General features: G+C 35.5%; 1 protein-coding gene across 9 annotated transcripts in view; it reads left to right on the top strand.

The window, feature by feature from the left end:
- The window catches only part of AFG1L (AFG1 like ATPase), a 260,517-nt gene that overhangs the window by 88,977 nt on the left and 149,296 nt on the right, over positions 1 to 22,244 (top strand). For all 9 annotated transcript variants that reach the window (XM_082404818.1, XM_082404817.1, XM_082404816.1 and 6 more), the window contains one exon: positions 11,504 to 11,603. In XM_082404818.1, coding sequence (XP_082260944.1) covers positions 11,504 to 11,603 — 100 coding nt within the window. The remainder of the gene's footprint in view (positions 1 to 11,503; positions 11,604 to 22,244) is intronic.

Below are 22,244 nucleotides of genomic sequence, written 5' to 3'. Positions count from 1 at the left end.
CGGAGCGGCTGGGCCCGTGAGCCACAACTACTGAGCCTGCGCGTCTGGAGCCTGTGCTCCGCAACAGGAGAGGCCGCGATAGTGAAGAGGCCCGCGCACCACGATGAAGGGTGGCCCCCGCTTGCCGCAACTGGGGAAAGCCCTCGCACAGAAACGAAGACCCAACACAGCCAAAAATAATTATTAAAATAAATAAATAAATAAAAGATTACTATTAAAAAAAAAAAGAAAAAGAAAATGTAACAGACACCGTATATGGCTTGCAAAGCCTAAAATATTTACTATTCTGCCTTCTATAGGAAGTTTGCCTACCCCTATTTTCTAGTCAACGGATTCACATTTCCCCTACACCACGATGGAGATAATATAATTATTACAAAATAATGTCTTTAAAGATGTTAGACTGTTTTTCAAAAGTGTTATTAAAAAAAAACAGGTGATTCACACATCTCATTTAAGCTTCACCACTTATCTGTGATGAAGGAAGAGAATTGCCCTAGTTGAAATTTCTTTTTCCCAGTTGAAATTTTAAAGTTTATTCTAGTTTTAGGATTCAAAATTGTGCGTTTAAATTGGTAGTACATTATTTCCTGATCTTTATTTCTTATGAGAACAACACATCAAAGCAAACACCATGTCTTATGCTTATTCTGTATCCTATGTCATGCCCAGTGTTATAATAGTAGTAATAAATAATAATATAACAATAACAATAATAATAATAATAGAAGATACTCTAGGTTAAGAATTACTTTCTCTTTATTTGACTGCTCTTTTTAGTAGTTATGAAATGTAATAGTTGGTTTTTCTAAGATGCTTACCATAAGAGCAATTGATTATTGGAATGAAAATAGAAAAATCCACAAGGACTGAATATAAGCTTAAAAACGACATCACACCCAAAGCTTTTGAAAAAATATTTCTGGGGCTGAGTGCAGAAACTCCTGTCTCATTGCCTAGAATAAAGGCCCAGAGAACTTTCAGGAGTAGCAGACTAACATTTGTTATATGCCTACCCTGAGGCAGGCCCTGAGTGATTCATACATCTCATCTAAGCCTCACAGTGTATTTGTAATGAAGTGAGGAAATTGCCCTAGTTGAATTTTAGAGTTTCTTCCAGTTTTAAGATTCTCTGAAATTATGCGTTTAAATTGGTAGTGAGTTATCTCCTGTTCTTCTGTGCTTAAAAACCTGGGTTAGTGGAAAGATGATGTGTCCAGGATGCCTGTATCGCAAATGAGGCATGTAGGTCTCCTCTAGCAACTCGATACTCATAGCTAACAGTGGTCTCGATTTATGATAGAGGAGAAAGGAGAATTTTTACCAGGAATGGTGTTATACTGAACCATGTGGGGAGGAGGAATTTTTATTTCTTTCTCCCTTCAATCATATTCAGACGGCCTGGCACTCGCACTTTGTATTGTAGAACTACAAAGGTCTTCAAAAGAAAGGCTTATGGAAAAGAGATGTTCCTCTGCTACTCTGAAGGTATACTAAGTACACCGGTGTACTGCAGAAAGAGAAGGGCCTCATTTAGTTCTAAAAATAGCACCAAGTTAGCAGTTATGTGGACTTTAACAACAAAAGTCAGTGTTGAATCAGTGAAGGCCATTTCTCTTGGTTTCTTATTATGAGTCTTTTAACCAAAATATCTCTAAACAAAGTTGAATCGACACAGTTAAATGTTTTTTTCCATTTAGAAACAGAAGTTTTATTGAAACAGGGAAACAAGTGATGTGAACAAAGCACTATTTCTATATGTTACTTGTATTGTGTCAACTTTTTAAAGCAAAATAAACTTATACACGACTCAGGACCTTCTCCTTTTGCCACAGTTATCAGGTATTTGTCACAGTTAAATTTTTTTTTTCATATGGTTTTTATTCTTCAATTTGTTAATATGGTGTATCACATTGATTGATTTGCGTATATTGAAGAATCCTTGCATCCCTGGGATAAATCCCACTTGAACGTGGTGTATGATCCTTTTAATGTGTTGTTGGATTCTGTTTGCTAGTGTTTTGTTGAGGATTTTTGCATCTGTATTCATCAGTGATATTGTCTGTAATTTTCTTTTTTTGTAGTATCTTTGTCTGGTTTTGGTATCAGGGTGATGGTGGCCTCATAGAATGAGTTTGGGAGTGTTCCTTCCTCTGCAATTTTTTGGGAGAGTTTGAGAAGGATGAGTGTTAGCTCTTCTCTAAATGTTTAATAGAATTCACCTGTGAAGCCATCTGGTCCTGGACTTTTGTTCATTGGAAGATTTTTAATCACAGTTTCAATTTCATTACTTGTGATTGGTCTGTTCATATTTTCTGTTTCTTCCTGGTTCAGTCTTGGAAGGTTATACCTTTCTAAGAATTTGTCCATTTCTTCCAGGTTGTCCATTTTATTGGCATAGAGTTGCTTGTAGTAGTCTCTTATGATGCTTTGTATTTCTGTCATGTCTGTTGTAACTTCTCCTTTTTCATTTCTAATTTTATTGATTTGAGTCCTCTCCCTCTTTTTCTTGATGAGTCTGGCTAATGTTTATCTTCTCAAAGAACCAGCTTTTAGTTTTATTGATCTTTGCTATTGTTTTCTTTGTTTCTATTTCATTTATTTCTGCTCTGATCTTTATGATTTCTTTCCTTCTGCTAACTTTGGGTTTTGTTTGTTCTTCTTTCTTTAGTTCCTTTAGGTGTAAAGGTAGATTGTTTATTTGAGAATTTTCTTGTTTCTTGAGGTAAGCTTGTATTGCTATAAACTTCCCTCTTAGAACTGCTTTTGCTGCATTCCACAGGTTTTGGATCATCGTGTTTTCGTTGTCATTTGTCTCTAGGTATTTTTTGATTTCTTCAGTGATCTCTTGGTTATTTAGTAACGTATTGTTTAGCCTCCATGTGTTTTTTACGTTTTCTCCCCTGTAATTGATATCTAGTCTCATAGCGTTGTGGTCAGAAAAGATGCTTGATATGATTTCAATTTTCTTAAATTTACTGAGGCTTGATTTGTGACCCAGGATGTGATCTATCCTGGAGAATGTTCCACGCGCACTTGAGAAGAAAGTGTAGTCTGCTGTTTTTGGATGGAATGTCCTATAAATATCAATTAAATCTATCTGGTCTACTGTGTCATTTAAAGCTTGTGTTTCCTTATTAATTTTCTGTTTGGATGATCTGTCCATTGGTGTAAGTGAGATGTTAAAGTCCCCCACTATTATTGTGTTACTGTCGATTTCCTCTTTTATAGCTGTTAGCAGTTGCCTTATGTATTGAGGTGCTCCTATGTTGGGTGCATATATATTTATAATTGTTATATCTTCTTCTTGGATTGATTCCTTGATCATTATGTAGTGTCCTTCCTTGTCTCTTGTAATATTCTTTGTTTTAAAGTCTATTTTATCTGATATGAGTATAGCTACTCCAGCTTTCTTTTGATTTCCATTTGCATGGAATATCTTTTTCCATCCCCTCACTTTCAGTCTGTATGTGTCCCGAGGTCTGAAGTTGATCTCTTGCAGACAGCATATATAGGGCTCTTGTTTTTGTATCTATTCAGCAAGCCTGTCTTTTGGTTGGAGCATTTAATCCATTCATGTTTAAGGTAATTATCGATATGTATGTTCCTATTACCATTTTCTTAATTATTATGGGTTTGTTTTTGTAGGTCCTTTTCTTCTGTTATGTTTCCTTAGAGATGTTCCTTTAACATTTGTTGTAGAGCTGGTTTGCTGGTGCTGAATTCTCTTAGCTTTTGCTTGTCTGTAAAACTTTTGATTTCTCTGTCGAATCTGAATGAGATCCTTGCCAGATAGAGTAATCTTGGTTGTAGGTTCTTCCCTTTCATCACTTTAAATATATCATGCCACTCCCTTCTGCTGAGAAATCAGTTGTTAACCTTATGGGAGTTCCGTTGTATGTTATTTGTCGTTTTTCCCTTGTTGCTTTCAATAATTTTTCCTTGTCTTTAAGTTTTGTCAATTTGATTACTGTGTGTCTCGGCGTGTTTCTCCTTGGGTTTATCCTGTATGGGACTCTCTGCACTTCCTGGACTTGGGTGGCTATTTACTTTCCCATGTTAGGGAAGTTTTTGACTATAATCTCTTCAAATATTTTCTTGGGTTCTTTCTCTCTCTCTTCTCCTTCTGGGACCCCTATAATGCAAATGTTGTCACGTTTAATGTTGTCCCAGAGGCCTGTTAGGCTGTCTTCATTTCTTTTCATTCTTTTTTCTTTATTCTGTTCCGTGTCAGTGAATTCCACCATTCTGTCTTCCAGGTCACTTATCCGTTCTTCTGCCTCAGTTATTCTGCTATAGATTCCTTCTAGTGTATTTTTCATTTCAGTTATTGTATTGTTCATCTCTGTTTGTTTGTTCTTTATTTCTTCTAGGTGTTTGTTCTTTAATTCTTCTAGGTCTTTGTTAAACATTTCTTGCATCTTCTCGATCTTTGCCTCCATTCTTTTTCCAAGGTCCTGGATCATCTTCACTATCATTTTTCTGGAAGGTTGCCTATGTCCACTTCATTTAGTTGTTTTTCTGGGGTTTTATCTTGTTCCTTCATCCATCACAGTTAAATTTTTGATTAAGGTATTGAAATTAAAATTTTAAAAGTATATTAATACCCAACCTTTGTAAAGTAATTAATGGTTTGCCAAGTGTTTTTACATCCTTACTTCATTTAATTCTATTAAATAGTTACTGTTATTTCCATCATGTATATGAGGAATATAAAGGCATCAGAATTTCTTAGGTATCAGGTAAAACTCATTACCCTTAACTTAAAAAATGTAAATTTTAAAACATTCAGAGAAATGAGTGGCATGTTTCTGTGACATGAGGACCATTGGCAAGACTGTTTAAGAAGGTTAGGAAAAGTTAAAAGTATGGTTGTACAAAGCAGATCCTGAGAAGATTTATGGCAAGCAGGGCCAAATTACCCATTAGGCACCATCAGTATGGTGCTGAGGGTCCATGATAGTTTTAGGGGCCCATGAAAATATTTTAATTTAAATTCTTTTAAAATTTGAAGAAGAAATGAATATGTCAATAATGAATCCAGCCTGTATCTGTCTGCATCTGTACTATATTTGTCTTATACCAATACAGTTATAAAATATAATTTATGTATATATGTATATTTATATATATATATTTTTAAGTAAATTTATTTTTTAATTGAGGAAGGGGCTTCTGAAGGTTAAAGGGCCCATGAAAGTCATAATGCCACCCTGATAGTGAGGTCCTAACAGAAACCTGTCTGGTTGCTCTGGGCATTCTCCATTGAGTTCAGATTTTAGAAGATTGATACATGGTTGGGAAGAAGGAAACAAAAGCAACTATCTATCAGGATGAACCAAATCTTGTAAAAGAAATGTAAGGCAACAAAAAGGATTTTTCAAATTATATATTAAGGATGTGTAAGGGAGATCAAGAGGGAGACAGACCTCTTGCTTATAAAATGTTTCTTGCTAACGAAGAGAAGAAAGTGGATGTGATGGCTCTGTCTGTCTTCTCTTGCCTTATCCAGAGTTGGTTTGATATTCATTCATTCACTTACTCATTCATCCCAGTTGTCTTAAAGAGCCTTATTCCATACGACAGAACCCTATCTGTCCCACAGCCAAATGGATCGTGTCTGGATATCTGATCTATGAGTAGCCAGTCCACAAGCTTGTCAACAACCTTGGACTTGTGTGGTGTGGCCTGGGGGTTGAGCCAATCATATACTTTTTCTCATGTATTTGAACTAAAAGATGCAGAGGGAAGTGCCCTCTTAGTAATGAGACAGGAACAAAGAGACATAGGAAGTAGCTGAATCACATTAGGAGGAGGAGTACCAGGGTGCTCCCTAGACAGCTGCAGAGCTACCTGTATAAATATATATTGGTACATGGTATAAATATATATTCATGCCAATCTCCAGTTCCTGTTCCCAGGAGGTGCTTTCAGTGCTGTTCCATCCTGAGGTCTCAAGTATAAACCCCTTATGTTTAGCTGAATCTCCTGTGCCTGTTTCTTGCAAAGAGTCTTGATGAGAAAGGAACTATTCAATTCATGTTTTGCTCTTATCTTTTGTGTCAAGAAGGATTTCCCTATGATCTAGAAAAGATAGAATAAATAGGAGTACTGTGAGGAAATCTCACCTTCCTTAATATAAAATCTGTTACCTCTAATGGAAGGTTTACCTGATGAACCAAAGCCCAAGAAAAGCAAAGAGATGAGGTATCTAGTAGGAAGCTTTTGGCTGCAGGTAACAGAAAACCCAACTTAAAAGGGCTTAAACTTGAAGGTGGGATATATTATGCTATATAAGTTGGTGTCATTCCCCTTGCTCAAACCCCCCTGCTTCCTCTCTAACATTATCTCCTATACTTTCAGATTCACTCAATGCTCCCTACTTTTTCCAATCCTATTTTCTTCATAGATTAGGGAACCGTAGTTAATAGTGGGTGTTATACCAAATGCTTCTTTCTCACCAGGGCGCTGAAGAAAATATGCACAGAGACAACAGAACAAGACTGAAAAACAAATTGATTGCTTTTATTTGCTCACAAATTTCAGTGTAGCGTTCTAGTATGTTAGAGTTGACCCTCTTCCCTTGAGCAAAGTTGGCCTAAATGTCCTAGAATGAAAAATGTTAATAATCTTGCTGTTTTGTTTCCCCTGAAGTACCAAACTTGAACCTTGGAGCTTACCACTGCATGCAAGAAAACACCAATATTTGCATACACCCCTTTTGGAGAAGAGCCAGGGAAAGCGAGAATCTAAGGGCAAGAATGTGTCCCCTAAGGGCAGAGTGATCACTGAGCAGAGCCTAGATTTCCTAGTTTTAGTATCCTGGACTATCTTTCACTGGTCTTAGAGAAGCTCCTCTAGCACATCAAAACTGGATTAATTACAAGTCCAGATCTCTACTTGTCCCCCTTTTCTAAAAATCAAAAGGGTAAAATGATACCCCAGAATATTGCTGTACCAGCACTCTGGCCCCCAACATCTGTACAATTTAGAACAAACAAGCCAAGCCTTTGCACTTTCTGCATGGAATAACCTCCCCCACATGTCCATCAGGATAACTCCCTTACTTCTTCAGATCTTTGCTCAGTTACTTCCTTAACAAGGCCTATACCCTGTTTAAAATTGCAATTTGCCATTGACCCCCACTCTTCTAATGCCCCTTACCCTCCTTTTTTTTCATAGCATATATTGCCTTCTGACATATATTTACTTATTTATTGTATTTTTTGCTTATTATCATTATTTCTCTACAGGAATGTAAACTTGAAGGCAGGAATCTTTGTGTTGCTAATTGACGTATCTGAAATGTCTAGAACAGTGCTCGAGAATGAATTAATGAACAATAATAATGAGTAAACGGATGAATGAATAAATCTTAGTACCAAATGATAACTATTGAAGTAGTCCCCCAACTAAGTCCCACTTCCCTTATATTTAACAACCTGCATTTTTTCCTGTCAACATTCTAAGTTATCTTCATATTTTTGTCTAATTTAATAGGTGAAAAATAGGATCTCATTGTTTTAATGTATATTTCTTTAAGTATTATTATGGTTGATTTTTTTTCATATCTATTTGCTTACTGTTAATATCCATCTTTTATGAACTGTTTGATTCAATGCCCATTTATTTATTAGAAAGCTTTTATTTTATCTATTAGTATATTCTGTAATAATATTAGCTACTGTTTACTGTGTGCTTTCTGTGTTCCTAACTACTGTACTATGCTATGTATCATTCCATCTACAGCTAAAATTCTGTATAGCTATATGTAAATAATATGGACTTAACCTAGCATACGTAACATATATAGGTAACAGTCATAATTAACATTTTTTGAGGATTTACTGTATGTATCGTAACGATTTTGCAGAGTAGTTGTTATTACTGCCTTTATTGGATTGATGAGGGAATTAAGGGTCAGAGAGGTTAAGTGACTTTTCCGAGGTCATACAGCTGGTAACTACGTTTGAATCCATCATCAGTGCTCTTATTCACTAGTAGTAAAAGCTATGTTACGTGTTCTCTTTGCTATATGTCTTCTATTATGTGTTTAAATATACAGACCTAGAACTGGGTGGGCTTTTAGTAGATGTTTTAATGATGGAACCTAAAAATTATCCTTAAGCCTATTAAGCCTAGTACGATACATTGCTGATTTACTAGCAAAGAATTTTTTAGGCACTTTAATCTTAACAACAGTATGTCTGCAATCACCACTTCACTTTTCAAATTGAATCCTATTAGTGGTCTTGATTTTTAACTAGTTATTATTGGTCATTAGGTGGTGTTAATTAATATAATATTTATTTTACTAGGGGGATGAATGGGAATTGTTGCTGCTTAAAAACAAGAATATAGTCTTTTCTCTTGAATTTAGGGCATTTTTAAGATTATGTTTTCGTAGCATTCGGATTACATTTGCAGAAGGTATTCCTCATTAGCTTGGTCATCTTTACTAAGTGTAGCATTTCAGTTTTACGTGTGATAGATACAGTATTCTTATCTTGTTTGAGAAATTTGTAGATAGGATGTTTTTATGTGTTTTAATTACTGAAATAAAAGAATAAAGTTTTCTTTAGCGTCTTCATTATATTCTCTTTGAATATTAACATTTCTTATTAAACCATTTGTGATTCTGAAGATATCAGAATACTGAAGGAGACCGAATTTTTAAAAAATGTTATTTTTTCAGGTCTCTTTTTAGGGACACTGGATAGATGTTTTACTAATATGGCCCCTCCCAAGAAAAAAAGAATTCTGATGAGCAGAATATCATTCAGAATTCTCCTCTGTAAGCTATCAATATCATTTAAAAAATAGTTTTGACCGTTTTTATAAAACAGCAAAGCTATTAAAAACTGCTAATAAAAATAGATGCTTATTTCTGTGCTAATACTAATTACTAATAATGCATGCTTATGTTTGTCACTCATTACATGGCACTGTACCAATCAGTGGATGACTGAGACTCAAGCACTTACACATGTAAATTAACCGTTAGATTTTTTTTTTTCCTTTTTTAACTTAAGTGAGTCATAATGGAAAGCAACTCTAGGTCATAAAAAAATCTTCTCTCTTTAATGCTAATGAAATGTCTCCACTCTCTGTATTAGCAGACTACCCTTAGTGGTAATCTGTAGCCTTCTTTTTTGTTCCTGGTGGTAATGAAATGCTGGGTGCTGAAAAAGCTCGCTCTTCAAGAATGTGTGGCCAATTGTCTTCTGTTCACTTATACTGTAAAATTGCTGTTCCCCAGCAAAGCTGAACAAGTGCGGGGACAAGATCAAAAGAGTATACATTGGCACCCGGCTACACCAAGTGACTCCTGCTTTATTAATTAGCCATAGCTTCTCCAAGTTAATTTGCTCTGCTAGAGCAAAAACATTCTGTAATACAAAAACAACAAATTATAATTCAACCACAAGTCCTTATTGTTTGCTTTCTTCAACTTTCAGTTTAAACCTTTGTACAGTGTTATAAGCTAAACGTCCCTTCACTTTTCTGAACCTTAGGGCACAAAAGCTATTTTTATTTTTTTCAAGAACCTCAGCGAGATAGTCAAATGATCATTTTTATTCTCTAAAATTGGGTAATTTTAATTGATATCATTCTTTTTAAAAGTCAGTGTATTGGGAATCCAATTTAAAAGTGCAGTTGCTTCTAAAATTTGCAAGCTTGTTCTGTCCTCTCATCAGAAATGCCACTGGTGTTTAAGCATTTGAAAAGGGCCTTCTCTGTGAGTGTTTTGGCGGAAGCAAAATTTGACAGTGATCCTAAGCTCCAAATTAAATAATATCAGTACCACTTTCCTTTTCATTTTAATCACCACTTTGTAAGTTCCTGAAGTCTTTTTAATTTAAGGAATCTTCAGTAGTTTTTTAGTTAATGTTTTAAAGTTATAGCCTGAAACAGCAAAAAAAAAAAGATCTGCACATTCATTCCCATATCCCGGTTTGGTTTGGTTTTGTTCAGGCGGAAAGGAAATAATTAAACTTTTGAGTAAGATATCAGCTGAAAGAGAAAAGTGATTTAGACCTCTGTCACCCATGTTGTTGTTGTTCATAGTGTTATAACCATTTAGATGGCAACTTTCAGTATTACGATCTAATTTGAAAGAATTCCACTAGTTTCTGTGTACTTTAACATGGTTTAAAAATAACAATGTGATATATATTATGTGATATATTTTGTGAATATAAAATAAGTTTTATTGAGATTATCTAAAATGTGCTGTTAAAGGAAGATCAAAGCATTTTTACATTGGGAGTATCTAAAACCCATGTTATTATATTCTTAGAGGAAGGTGCAATGATTAACATCAATCTTCACTATATATTTATTTTTTGAAGACAACTTCATTCCCTCCCTAATTTCTGTATTTTTGGGGATTTTTTTTTTCGGGAGCTCTGTATTTTATTTTTATTTTAGTTTTTTTTTCACATCTCTATTGGAGTATAAATGCTTTACAATGTTGTGTTAGTTTCTGCTGTACAACAAAGTGAATCAGCTATATGCATACGTGTATCCCCATATCCCCTCCCTCTTGAGCCTCACTCTATTTTGGGGGATTTTAAAAAGCTTTTTAAAAAGTTACCATTAAGCTTACTTGCTAATTGTGGATTTTTAAAAATAATTTTAGAAAAGATCAGTGGTTATATGTATCTCTGTAACTTAGATGAAATAGTTTTATCTGCATTATGCATTTCTGGTTTTGTCAGAAGCTTTTTTTTTTTAAGCACTGTGTTAACCATTCTTGTAAGGTTTTTTTTTTTTTTTGGTAGAAGGAATATTTGTGTTTGGGAAGGTTAGCAGAGGCTGGCTGTGCTGGAAGTGACTGCAGTGCCTTTTGATTATTCATGGACAGTAATAGAAGGCACTTAAAAAGAACAATGAAATTGCTTATTTTTGTGATGGGCCATCTGTTGAATTGTTTTGTGCAACAATTGCACAATAGTATCTATGTCATATCATTCTATTTTCAACAGCAGCTGATTATGTCTCACTGGCTACTTGTCCTTATTTCTAAAGTCCCATGACCATTTAAAGTCACCTTTTCAGGGACCTTTGCCAGAAAGGTATTAGAAATCTCAAATAGCCTGTGTTTTTTTTTTTTTTTTCTTTTTCTCTCTCTCCTCTTTATTCCGGAGGGAGGCTGTGATGGGAGTAGGAGGGGGGAGTTGGTCATGTTAGTTCTAATTAGTTAGACTTCCTAGATGTTTAGGACAATTATCTGTGCTTTCCACCTGTAGTTCTATAAAATAAGTTAACATAGAATCATTTGATAATTTGCATAGAAATGATAGGCTAGCAAAAAAGAAGAGTCAAGTTTAAAGACTGCAGGCTTTCATGCTTTTAATTATCTACTCTTTTCTTCATAATAATTAGAATTTTTCTCTTGGAATTCACTTCTATCTTTAAAAAAAAAAAAAGGATGAACCATTAGCAAATTTGTTAGAGCAGAAGTGAAATTAAAATAAAACAAATGTATTGCTGTCCACAGGTCACTGACATTGCTGATGCCATGATTCTGAAACAGCTTTTTGAAAATCTGTTCAAAAACGGGGTCGTCGTTGTGGCAACATCCAACAGGCCACCGGAAGGTAAAAACAAACATTGTGCTGTAGCGTCTTATCCAATTAGGTAGAAACGAACAAGCTTTTAAAAATTCATAATTTTGGACTCATTTTATTGTGTTAATAAATCTGATTACTTTGCTTTATCCTACGTTTTATAACTAACTTAATCTGAAAAATCAGTCGGTATTTGTATAATATTTGAAAAATGTTTATATTCTTAGCAAGCTAAATCCAGGTGATCTCCCATGTTTGATGCACTTGCAGTTTTTCCCTGAGTATTAGATATGCCATGTGTGCATATCAAAAAAATACAGGCCTCTCTAACTGCATTTTATGGGCCATAAAAGAAATTCAATGAAATGAAAGAAAAAGTTCCTAACTGAATCTTGGATAAAGACTTAAAGCTTTCCTGCATAAGTGGTTTCTGATACTTCATTTATCATTTCTGAAAAAGCACTTGTGGCTTATTAGGGCATTATTTAAGAATTAAAATACAAGAATATATAGATAAAAACAACAAGTTTAAATTTTGTGTCTTTCAGCCCATCATGTGGTCAGTTGAAGGTTGAAGGAACCCAAAATAATACTTTATGCATTCTTAATATTAACATCTGACTGGAATGCTATTCTGCCAGATACCTGCATGGCTAAGTTCTTACCTCTTTCGGGTCTTTGCTCAAAGGTTACTTTGCCAATGAAGCCTAGACTCATCTCCCATTTAAATCTACAACCCATGCTCTTTTTTCCCGGCACCACTTCTCTTTACCTGCTCTATTTTTTTCACATAGCACTTATGGAGCCACCATGTAGTTTACTTATTTACTATATATATAGTTTATTATCTGTCCTCTGCCAGGATGTAAAAGCTTCAGGAGGGCAGCAACTTTTATCTCTTCTGTTCACAGATATACATATTTTAAGCACCTGAAACAGTGCCTTGCACATGGATGGATCTCAGTAAATAGTCTTAGAATGAATGTTGAATAAATGTGTGTTCTTAAAGGATCTCTCTGGCTGCAGTACTGAGAATAGATTGTGGGGATGAGGTTTCAAGGTTGGAAGTAGGGAGACCATTTAGGAGATGACTGTAACAATCCCGAGGGGACATGATGGAGCAGCACAGGTGGGTAGGAGTGGTCAGATTTTGTAGACAGAGTCAAAAGGATTTACTGATGGAATGAATATGGGGTATGGAAAAAAAAAAAAGATCAAGAACTACTCAAAGATTTTGGCCTGAGCAATTGGAAGGATAAAATTGCTGTTTACTGAGATGGGGAAGACTATAGGAAAAGCTAATTTGGGTAGGGAAGTAGGGTTTCTACGATTATGAGGCTGATGCATTTAAGAGTTTGGATTTCAATGGAATGGTTTGGACTGGAGATATAAATTTGGGAGTCATCAGTCCTAAAGGAAGCTGGTAAGAGCAGCCAGTGAGTAGGAGGAGAGCCAAGAGAATGTCAAGCAAGGAAAAGGAAAGTGGTACAAAAACGATGGATGATCACCTTTGTTAAATGCTGCTAGGAGGTGAAAAATGAGGTTGAGAATTGACCACTGGAATTGGTAACATGGAGTTTATAACTGAACCTGAAAAGAGCAATGTAATAGTGTGAGTTTTTTCTTTTTAAATTAAGTCATGTCACATTAATGACTTATAATGAATTTGTAATCTACTAATATGCCCAGATATTACTATGTGAGCTTTTGTCAAACTAGGTCTCTCTCTTTCTATATATTTGTAGTTGATCTCTTTTTTCTTCCTATTACATTTCAGCTTATTATTTTGTCTACGTTGTTCCATATTATTGATTTATGTTGATATTTTTTGAAGTATGATTCTAATAAATTATTTTTAGCTACCCTTACTAGCTATGACATTTATAAACTTAGTAATCGTGCTTCTATGTCTTCAGCCATTCATTAACTAAAATGTGTAAATAGGGTAGGGCCAAGTTTAGACTCCTGTAGTATACCATTAGAGGCCTTACTTTAGGGAGACGTTAATTAGTTAATCAATACCTTAAGACCTAGTTATTCAAACAATTACAGTTATACCTAATCTGTTACACTATAAGAGAATTATGAATGATTTTGTCAGATGCATTTATTAAAATCCTTATAATGTTATATATAGCATTCTTGTGATTTATTAGTGTAACAACTCTATGAGACAAGGCAGTGAGTTTTTCATATTAGATCATCAATGGGGATGTGAGGCTTGACTCTCCTCCAGTTGACTGTTCACTTAACAGTATCTTCAGTATTACCTTTAGACATTCAATGATAAGCTATGTTCATAAAGAGCAAAGTGCTAGAACAAGCTTGGAACGCCCCCCCCCCCACCCCCCAGCAAATACTGCTGAAAAGAAAATTGCAGTCAGCTGCTCAAGCTACTGCAGTGTGGTCCACTGAGGAAGGACAACCACAGGAGAGGTTAGGAACATTCTGGAGCTCATAGCTTTGTAGGACTAAGCAAAGTTACAGGCCCACCAAGGTAGCACACAGAAATCCGAGATGGAGCCATCCTTCTGGAGAAGACTGAAAGTCTAAGATGCAGAATTCCAAAAATTGGGCATTAGCCACAAATTCAAAGAAAGCCTTTTCTAAATATGAACCTAGACAGGATGTTTAACATACACCAGGTTTTTTAGCCATGACAGACAATCATCATAAGTAGCTTAATATTTTAATATAAAGAAGATGGTATGTATATATACCATCTCCTCATGGTGTGTGTGTGTGTGTGTGTGTATGTGTGTGTGTGTGTGTGTGTGTGTGTGTGTGTGTGTGTGTGTGTATAATTTCATGACTGAAGAAACAAGACTCAGAGAGATTAAGTATGAATCTCAGGAAAAGGAAAAAGTGTAGGACAAAGAATGGGTCAGTTGTTGCCAAGGGCTGGTGTGGGGAGGTGTTTGACCACGAAGGGCCAGCACCAGAGAATTTTGGGTTTTGGAACTGTTTTGTGTCCCGATTGTACTGGTCGTTACATGTGTTAAACTCATAGAACTGGACAACAAAAAAGTTAATTTTCCTGTATATAGATTAAAAACAAATCAAATGGATAGTGAGTGATAGAACAGGGTCTAGAAAGTAGGTTTTGTGACTCTTTTGACACATTGTCCTCTATCTTTTCTCCTTGTTGGTCATCACTAATCTTTGTCTACTCTGTCCCAGATACAGTGTGTCCTCTTTTCCAGCCATCAGAATGCATTCAACTTTTTCTTTGGTTACAGCTTTTAATCTACAGCCCCCAGATAGTTATTATTATTTTAAAAATAGCATCTACTTATTCTAAGAGTGTTATGAGAAGTGGGAGAAGAACCTTCCTGGCAGAGGGTTGAGGCAAAGCCCAATGGTTGGAGAGAGAATGACCCACTTGAGGAACTGAAAGGTAGCCAGTGTGGCTAGAGTGCAGTGAAGTAGGGGAAGTAGGATACAGTGAGGTACAAGATGAATCTGGAGAAGTGAGAGCTAGGACCTTATAAAGCAGTAGTAAGGATTTTGGATTTTATTCTAAGAGAAATGGGGAGCCACTGTAGTGCTTTAGGCAGGGACTGATAAGATTGGATTTGGAATATCACTCTGGTTATCGTATGGAGAATGGGTTACAGGATGGGATGCAGTGATATGGTGGATTCAGGGAGACACACTAGGAAGCTATTGCAGTATACTGGGCAAGAAATGATAATAACTTGGTATAAGGCAGTGATTCTCAACTGGGGGGCTGTTTTGCAAACCAAGGGATATTTGGCAATGTTCGAGACATCTTTGGTTATCACTAGACAGGATGGGGGGTTTGGTGCTGCTACTGGCATCTAGTAGGTAGAAGCCAAGAATTCTGCCAAAACATCCTGTAGTGTATAGGGATACTCCCCACAACAAAGAACTATCTAGCCCAAAATATTAATAGTTCTGAGGTTGAGAAAACCTGATATAGTATATAGAGAGGATAGATTTGAAAGATAGTTAAGAAGTAAAATGGATAGCACCTTGTTATAGGTTGGGTACTGAGGAAAAGGGAAAGGACAATTTCTAAATTTCTGGCCTGTACAACTGGGTGGGTAGTGGTGCCTTCATTCAATAAAGACAGAATGATCTGGAGGTTAGAAGTCCAGAAGATGTTGCCCAGTGGACAAGAACACTGTATTTTCTTCCCCTCTGTTAACTCTTTAGCTGCTGTGTTTAATTTTCTTCCACATTATTCATCTCATTCCTTCCATTTCTAGTTATAATGCATCAATTTCCTGGACAAGAATAGGGGTTATTGTTGGTGGAGATTACAAACACTCATCTTTTCTCAGTTAATAACTTAATTGTCAATTTATAGACAAATAAATTATTAATTTTAATAGAAAATGATCAGAAACATTTAATAAATAATTAATAATTTTAATAGAAAACAATTGATAACCAAGTAAAAGCAACACCAGAATTTAGGAACTTAGCAGAGAAAATAGCTATGGAGGAGAGTGGTCTGGGAAAGTCCGGTAGAAGAAAAGAAAGGGAAGCAATACTTGAGGGGGTGAAGGGAATAAGGTACCAAAGAGTGACTGCCTTTATGTCACTGTTTTTTTCTAGTCCTCACTTCTAAGTCCTGCCTTGCTTGGGTCCAAGGCCTCATCCTGTACACCGTGTAGTTGTTAAAATCTCAAACCAGTGTCAGTTCATGATTACAACTTTAGCTTTTAGCTTCCTATTTGTTTACTGATCTGCAGGGATTTTCCTACTTTCTGGCAAGCTCAAAATATGTTTAGTATTTTTTAAACATTTGTAACACAACATTTGTAGTGCTATTTTATATTTTCTAGGGTAATCTGGTTAAGGTTCTTAAACTTGAAGCAAAGAGGATCCATAGGAGTAGGAAATTGCTGGGAAATTTTTAGATAAACTATATCTAGAGATAGTTTATATTCAATTTTGTATTTTTATAAAATCTCAAGTAAATGATTTATTTAGCATTTTTGTCATTTAGGTTATATGGCTCATGTACAAATAGACATATTTTTACTTTTCAAAGATTATACTGTCAGGTCATTAGAAGAGCCAGAAACAAAAATCCACAATTAAAATATCATATATATGCTACTCACTTTTTAGGTTCTGGAAAAAAATTGTTAATTTCATGATATTCTAGTAGGGAAAAGCAATATTATAGATTTAAGTGCATGGAGACCCTAAGAACAGATTAATAATAGACTGGTAGGTTAAGTTAATTAAATTGAAATTAATAATTAAACTTAAGGACTTATTCAATCAAAAATAAGAATATATTTTTATGGGGAAAAAGAATATGTAACTTGAAATGACTATGCTTCTTTGACAGTAAAACACAAAGTGCTAAAGGAAAAAAGTCCCCTATTGACTGAAGAGTGCATTGTGGACTTTCTAGTTTTTAATTTGCTATTTATTATAATGAAAATGCTATAGATAGCATTAGAATGTCCAAGAATAAGTCTGCCTTACTTAGATTATTAGGCAACGACACTGTGTGATTCTAACTCAAGCCAATGTATCTATAGTAAATAAAAGACTGGATATCACTAGAAAGTTGGTGCATGCACACACACACACACACTAATGTAATTTATCATATTAATATTTTTAGGAAGAAAAAAAATCTATTGATGTTCGCCATAAAAGCTTGAAAGAGCATTTGGCAAAATCCAACATCTTGATAGAATCACTCCATAACATGTAAATAGATGGAAAGTTTCTTAATATGAAACCAAATATATGTATATCAGTTCAAAAGTCAGAAATATGCTTATTGGGGACACTGTGGTATATCTACTGCAAGAATGAACAAGGCAAGGATGTCAATTATCACTTTTAAACATTGAACTACATTACAGACAGTATAAGAACAACTAGGTGGATAGGGAAGGGAATCACCACATATCTTGATTAGAGGGGTTCTCCAAGATTAGTCATACCACTCCTTTTTCAAGGTTATGTGAATAGAAAATACCCTAATATGGGAACGATAAGTAGGAAAGAGAAGTAAGTAAGCATTAGAAGATTTCTGTTTTGTATTCTTTAAAAATCAGGAAAACATAGACTCTGTGATATAGAAGATCTAAGCTGAGAGAAGACAAACAGATTAGTTGAAAACCTTTTTACTGAGAAATTAGATGAAATTAAAGAAAGCTACATGACATAAAGGGGTTTAAATTAATTAAATTAAATCAATTAAAATCAGCATTTGAAGCACTGAAGTGTAGAATTAAAACTATAGAAAATGAAATCAGTGATAAGGGAAGCAACTTAAGAAGCTCTGCCAATGTGTAGAAAGAGAATAAAGAATGAAATGATTTTTTAAAAAAATTAATTTATTTTATTTTTGGCTGCATTGGGTTTTCATTGCTCCTTGCGGGCTTTCTCTAGTTGTGACGAGCAGGGGCTACTCTTCGTTGTGGTGTGCAGGCTTCTCATTGTGTGGCTTCTCTTGTTGTGGAGCACGGGCTCTAGGGACACGGGCTTCAGTAGTTGTGGCACTCAGGCTCAGTAGTTGTGGCTTGTGGGCTCTAAAGTGCAGGCTCAGTAGTTGTGGCGCACGGGCTTAGTTGCTCCACGGCATATGGGATCTTTCTGGACCAGGGCTCAAACCCGTGTCCCCTGCATTGTCAGGTGGATTCTTAACCACTGCACCATCAGGGAAGCCCAAGAATGAAATGATTTTAAAAAAATTAAGTAAGTCCTCTGGAGGAAAGAGGTCTTAAAATGTGAACTTATTAAAAAGAAGTGGTTGAAATAAGAAAATTGATCATAACAATGAATTGAGTATAAGTGAATATTTGTAGTTACTGCTTGCTTATATATTTGTGAATTTTGTTCCCCTTGGAGAGAGGGTTTACAGATCCTGAGTGACAGTATCATTATTTGTGGCGCTGATAACTAGGGTAATATAGAGTCAAGTATTTTGGAATTTAAGATACACCTTCTACTTTTCAAATTACTAGAAAAGACAAGGGATCAAAGTAAAAATATTTCTTAGAGCAAAAACTAGAAAGCAGAAGAAACAGCAAAAAATAAAAATAAAAAATAAAAAGCGTGAAACAAGATCAGGCATTCCTTGTCAATGACAGGAAATATAAATGGGTTACATTCCTCTATTAAAAACTAAAACTTCTTCTGATGTGGCTGAGTAGGCTCCTAGTCAAATGACCTTCTTGCAGACAACAATAATACATTCTGAACAAAATATGTAACACAACTATTTGAAGGTCCTAGAGAGTGAAAAAAAGTCAGAAAGATTATAGAGGGGAGACAAAACTTGGAAGAGGGTCCAAAATGGAGAGAATTTCCTGTTTTAAAAAATTTTTTTTTTCTTTCTTTTTAAAGAATGGCTATCAGCTTTAGGACAGGTAAAGTTAGTGCTGCATTGGATGACTAAAATTCTGATAGAAAACCCACAGTCTTTCTGGCCAGAAGAACCAGATGGCAGAGTTTAGGGCAAGCATTACTGCTGGAAAATGAAAAACGAATCCCACTGAGAACTAGATTGGTATAGCCCCAAGTTTCAAGTTCTGTGTATAAATTCTGCCCAAATCTCTGACTGGCCTCTGAACCATACATTTGCAGAGAAAACCACAAGCTTCCTAATGATAGGGTACTGAACTGAGATTCAAGTTTATAGTTTGAGTCCAACCAAGGTAATTTCCTGCTAAAACAAAAATATCAACACTCTTCAGAAACAAAATCCATAAGGTCCAGGATACCATCTCAAAGTGATGAATGAGGAAATATTGACCTATCCTCAAGAGAAAAAAACCATCAACAGATAGCAACCCCAATATGACCCAGCTGTTGGAATTAGCAGACAAGGGCTTTAAAGCAAGAACTATAACTATAACTTTGGGGCAAATGAGGTAAAAAAAATATGTTCATAATGAATGAAAGGATAAGGAATATCAGCAGAGAAATAGAAACCATAAAAAATGTACCAAATTTAAATTCTAGAACTAAAAAAGACAGTATCTTACATAAAAAAATTAACCTAAAGAGCTTAATAGCAGAATGGAGATAACAGAGCAAAGAGCCAGAGAACTTGAAATTACCCAAGGTGAAGAATAGAAAATGACAGAAGTAAAGAAACAGAGACTTAAGAATTTGTAGAGCTATAACAAGCTTTCTAACATATTTCTAATTGGAATCCCAGAAGGCAAGGAGAGATAATGGGCAGAAAATCTTTTGAATAAATAATGACTGAAAATTTCCCAATCTGGGGTGAAGATATAAATTTACAGATTCAAGAAGCTCAGTTAAATGCAAGCAGAATAAATACAAGAAAACAACTGCTTAGGCACATTGTAGTCAAACTGCTAAAAACCTAAGGTAAAGAGGAAATCTAGAAGGCAGCCAGAGAAAAATGACATTAAATACAGGGGAACAATGATTAGCTTTTGATGACTTCCATTAGAAACTATGGAGGTCAGAGACAGTGGAACAACATCTTTAAAATGCTGGGGAAGAAATTGTCAACCTAGAATTTTATATCAAATAAAAATTTCCTTCAAGAATAAAGACAAAATAAAGACATTCTGATATGAAAGAAAACTAAAAAATTTATCAGCATAAGATATGCACCACAAGATATTCTAAAAGAAGTTCTCCAGGTAGAAAGGAAATATTAACAGACACTTGGATCCTCAAGAAGAAATGAAGAACATCAGAAATGGTAAATATTGGAGTAAATATCAGTAACTAGTTTTTCTTCTTAATTTCTTAAAAATAGAAATGATATTTTATGAGAAATTATAACATTGTCTTGTGGGGTTTATAATGTGTGTAGATATGATCCATATGACACCTATAGCATAAAGGGAGGTGTTTAGATGGACTTATATGGATGGAAGTTTTCTACATTTTTTTGTGTGAAGTGGTATGATATTAATTCTAAGTAGAGTGTGAAAAGTTAAGGATACAGGCATACCTTTAAGATACTGTGGAGATATCCAGACCACTGCAATACAGTGAATATTGCAATAAAGTGAGTGACACAAATTTTTTGGTTTTCTAGTGCATTTAAACATTATGTTTATACTATACTGTAGTCTATAAAGTGTGCAATAACATTATGTCTAAAAAAGCAACTTACACACCTTAAGTAAAAAATACTTTATTGCTAAAAAATGCAAACCATCATCTGAGTCTTCAATGAGTTGTAATCTTTTTGCAATAGTAATGTAACTGAACCCAGGTTTGGCTGCTTGCCATTCATAAGCCACTAATTTGAGAGGCAAGCATCAGTAGAAAAGAAAGGTGCTTTAATCAGAAGAGCTGGCAATCTGTGAAGAAGGTGGACTTGTGTCCAGAGACCAACTCCAAAGATTCTCCTCAACCATGACAGTTTTGTTTTTTTTTAAATTAATTAATTAATTTATTTATTTTTGGCTGTGTTGGGTCTTCATTTCTGTGCGAGGGCTTTCTCTAGTTGCGGCAAGCGGGGGCCACTCTTCATTGCGGTGCACGGGCCTCTCACTATCGTGGCCTCTCTTGTTGTGGAGCACAGGCTCCAGACGCGCACGCTCAGTAGTTGTGGCTCACAGGCCCAGTTGCTCCACGGCATGTGGGATCTTCCCAGACCAGGGCTCGAACCTGTGTCCCCTGCATTGGCAGGTGGATTCTCAACCACTGCACCACCAGGGAAGCCCACCATGACAGTTTTTAAAGGGAAAAATGGGGGCGAAGAATCTCAGTGAATCATCAAGGCAGGAGGTTTGGTTCTGCATCATTCTCCATTGAGTGCAGACTGGCTGACTCTTTCTTCAGATGTTATCTTGCCTGTGTGATCTGCCTGCAGGATTGCTAAGGAGGCTGTTGGGTGTAGAGAGCTAGTAATTTTTTAACTGCTTAATTCTTCATTCTTACTTTTTTTTTTTTAAAGATTTTTTTTGATGCATTCTTACTTTTTATCTAGGAAAATAATCAACAGGTTAGACAAGGTACGCTGTATATTCAAGAGAGCATAAGTCGGGAGTTAGTTTCAATTGCTTAATGATCTCATTCCTATAATTAGGTTCTTTTAAGGTTAGAGGGGAACGAAATGGACAAAGAGGAAAGGGGCAAAAGAGCTGCTTTCAATAACATCAGAGATCACTGGTTGTAGATCACCAAAACAAATATAATAATAATGAAAAAGTTTGAAATATTGTGAGAATTGCCAAAATATGACACAGAGACATGAAGTGAGCAAATGATGTTGGAAAAATGGTGCTGATAGACTTGCATGACACATGGTTCCCACAAACCTTCAATTTGGAAAAATGCAGTATCAGCAGAGATCAATAAAGCAAAGCACAGTAAAATGAGGTATGCCTATATATATTGTAACCCCTAGAACAACAGGAATAAAATAAAGGCCAGTTGACAAAAAGGAATTTTAAAATATATTCAAATAATTGAAAAAAGGCAAGAAAAGGTGAACAGAGGAAGAAAATGTAGAGGAGACAAAAAGAAAACAAATAATAAAATCATAGACCTAGGGACTTCCCTGGTGGTCCAGTGGGTAAGGCTCCATGCTCCCAGTGCAAGGGGCCTGGGTTCGATCCCTGGTCGGGGAACTAGATCCTGCATGCATGCCACAACTAAGAGTCCACATGCCACAGCTAAAGATCCCGCACGTGGCAACGAAGATCCTGCATGCCACAGCTAAGTCCTGGTGCA

This window comes from Balaenoptera borealis (genome assembly GCF_965194805.1).
Source record: "Balaenoptera borealis genome assembly, chromosome: 9".
Taxonomy (NCBI): domain Eukaryota; kingdom Metazoa; phylum Chordata; class Mammalia; order Artiodactyla; family Balaenopteridae; genus Balaenoptera; species Balaenoptera borealis.
Note: the sequence above shows the minus strand (reverse complement) of the source record. Positions and strands in the feature narration are given on the sequence as shown.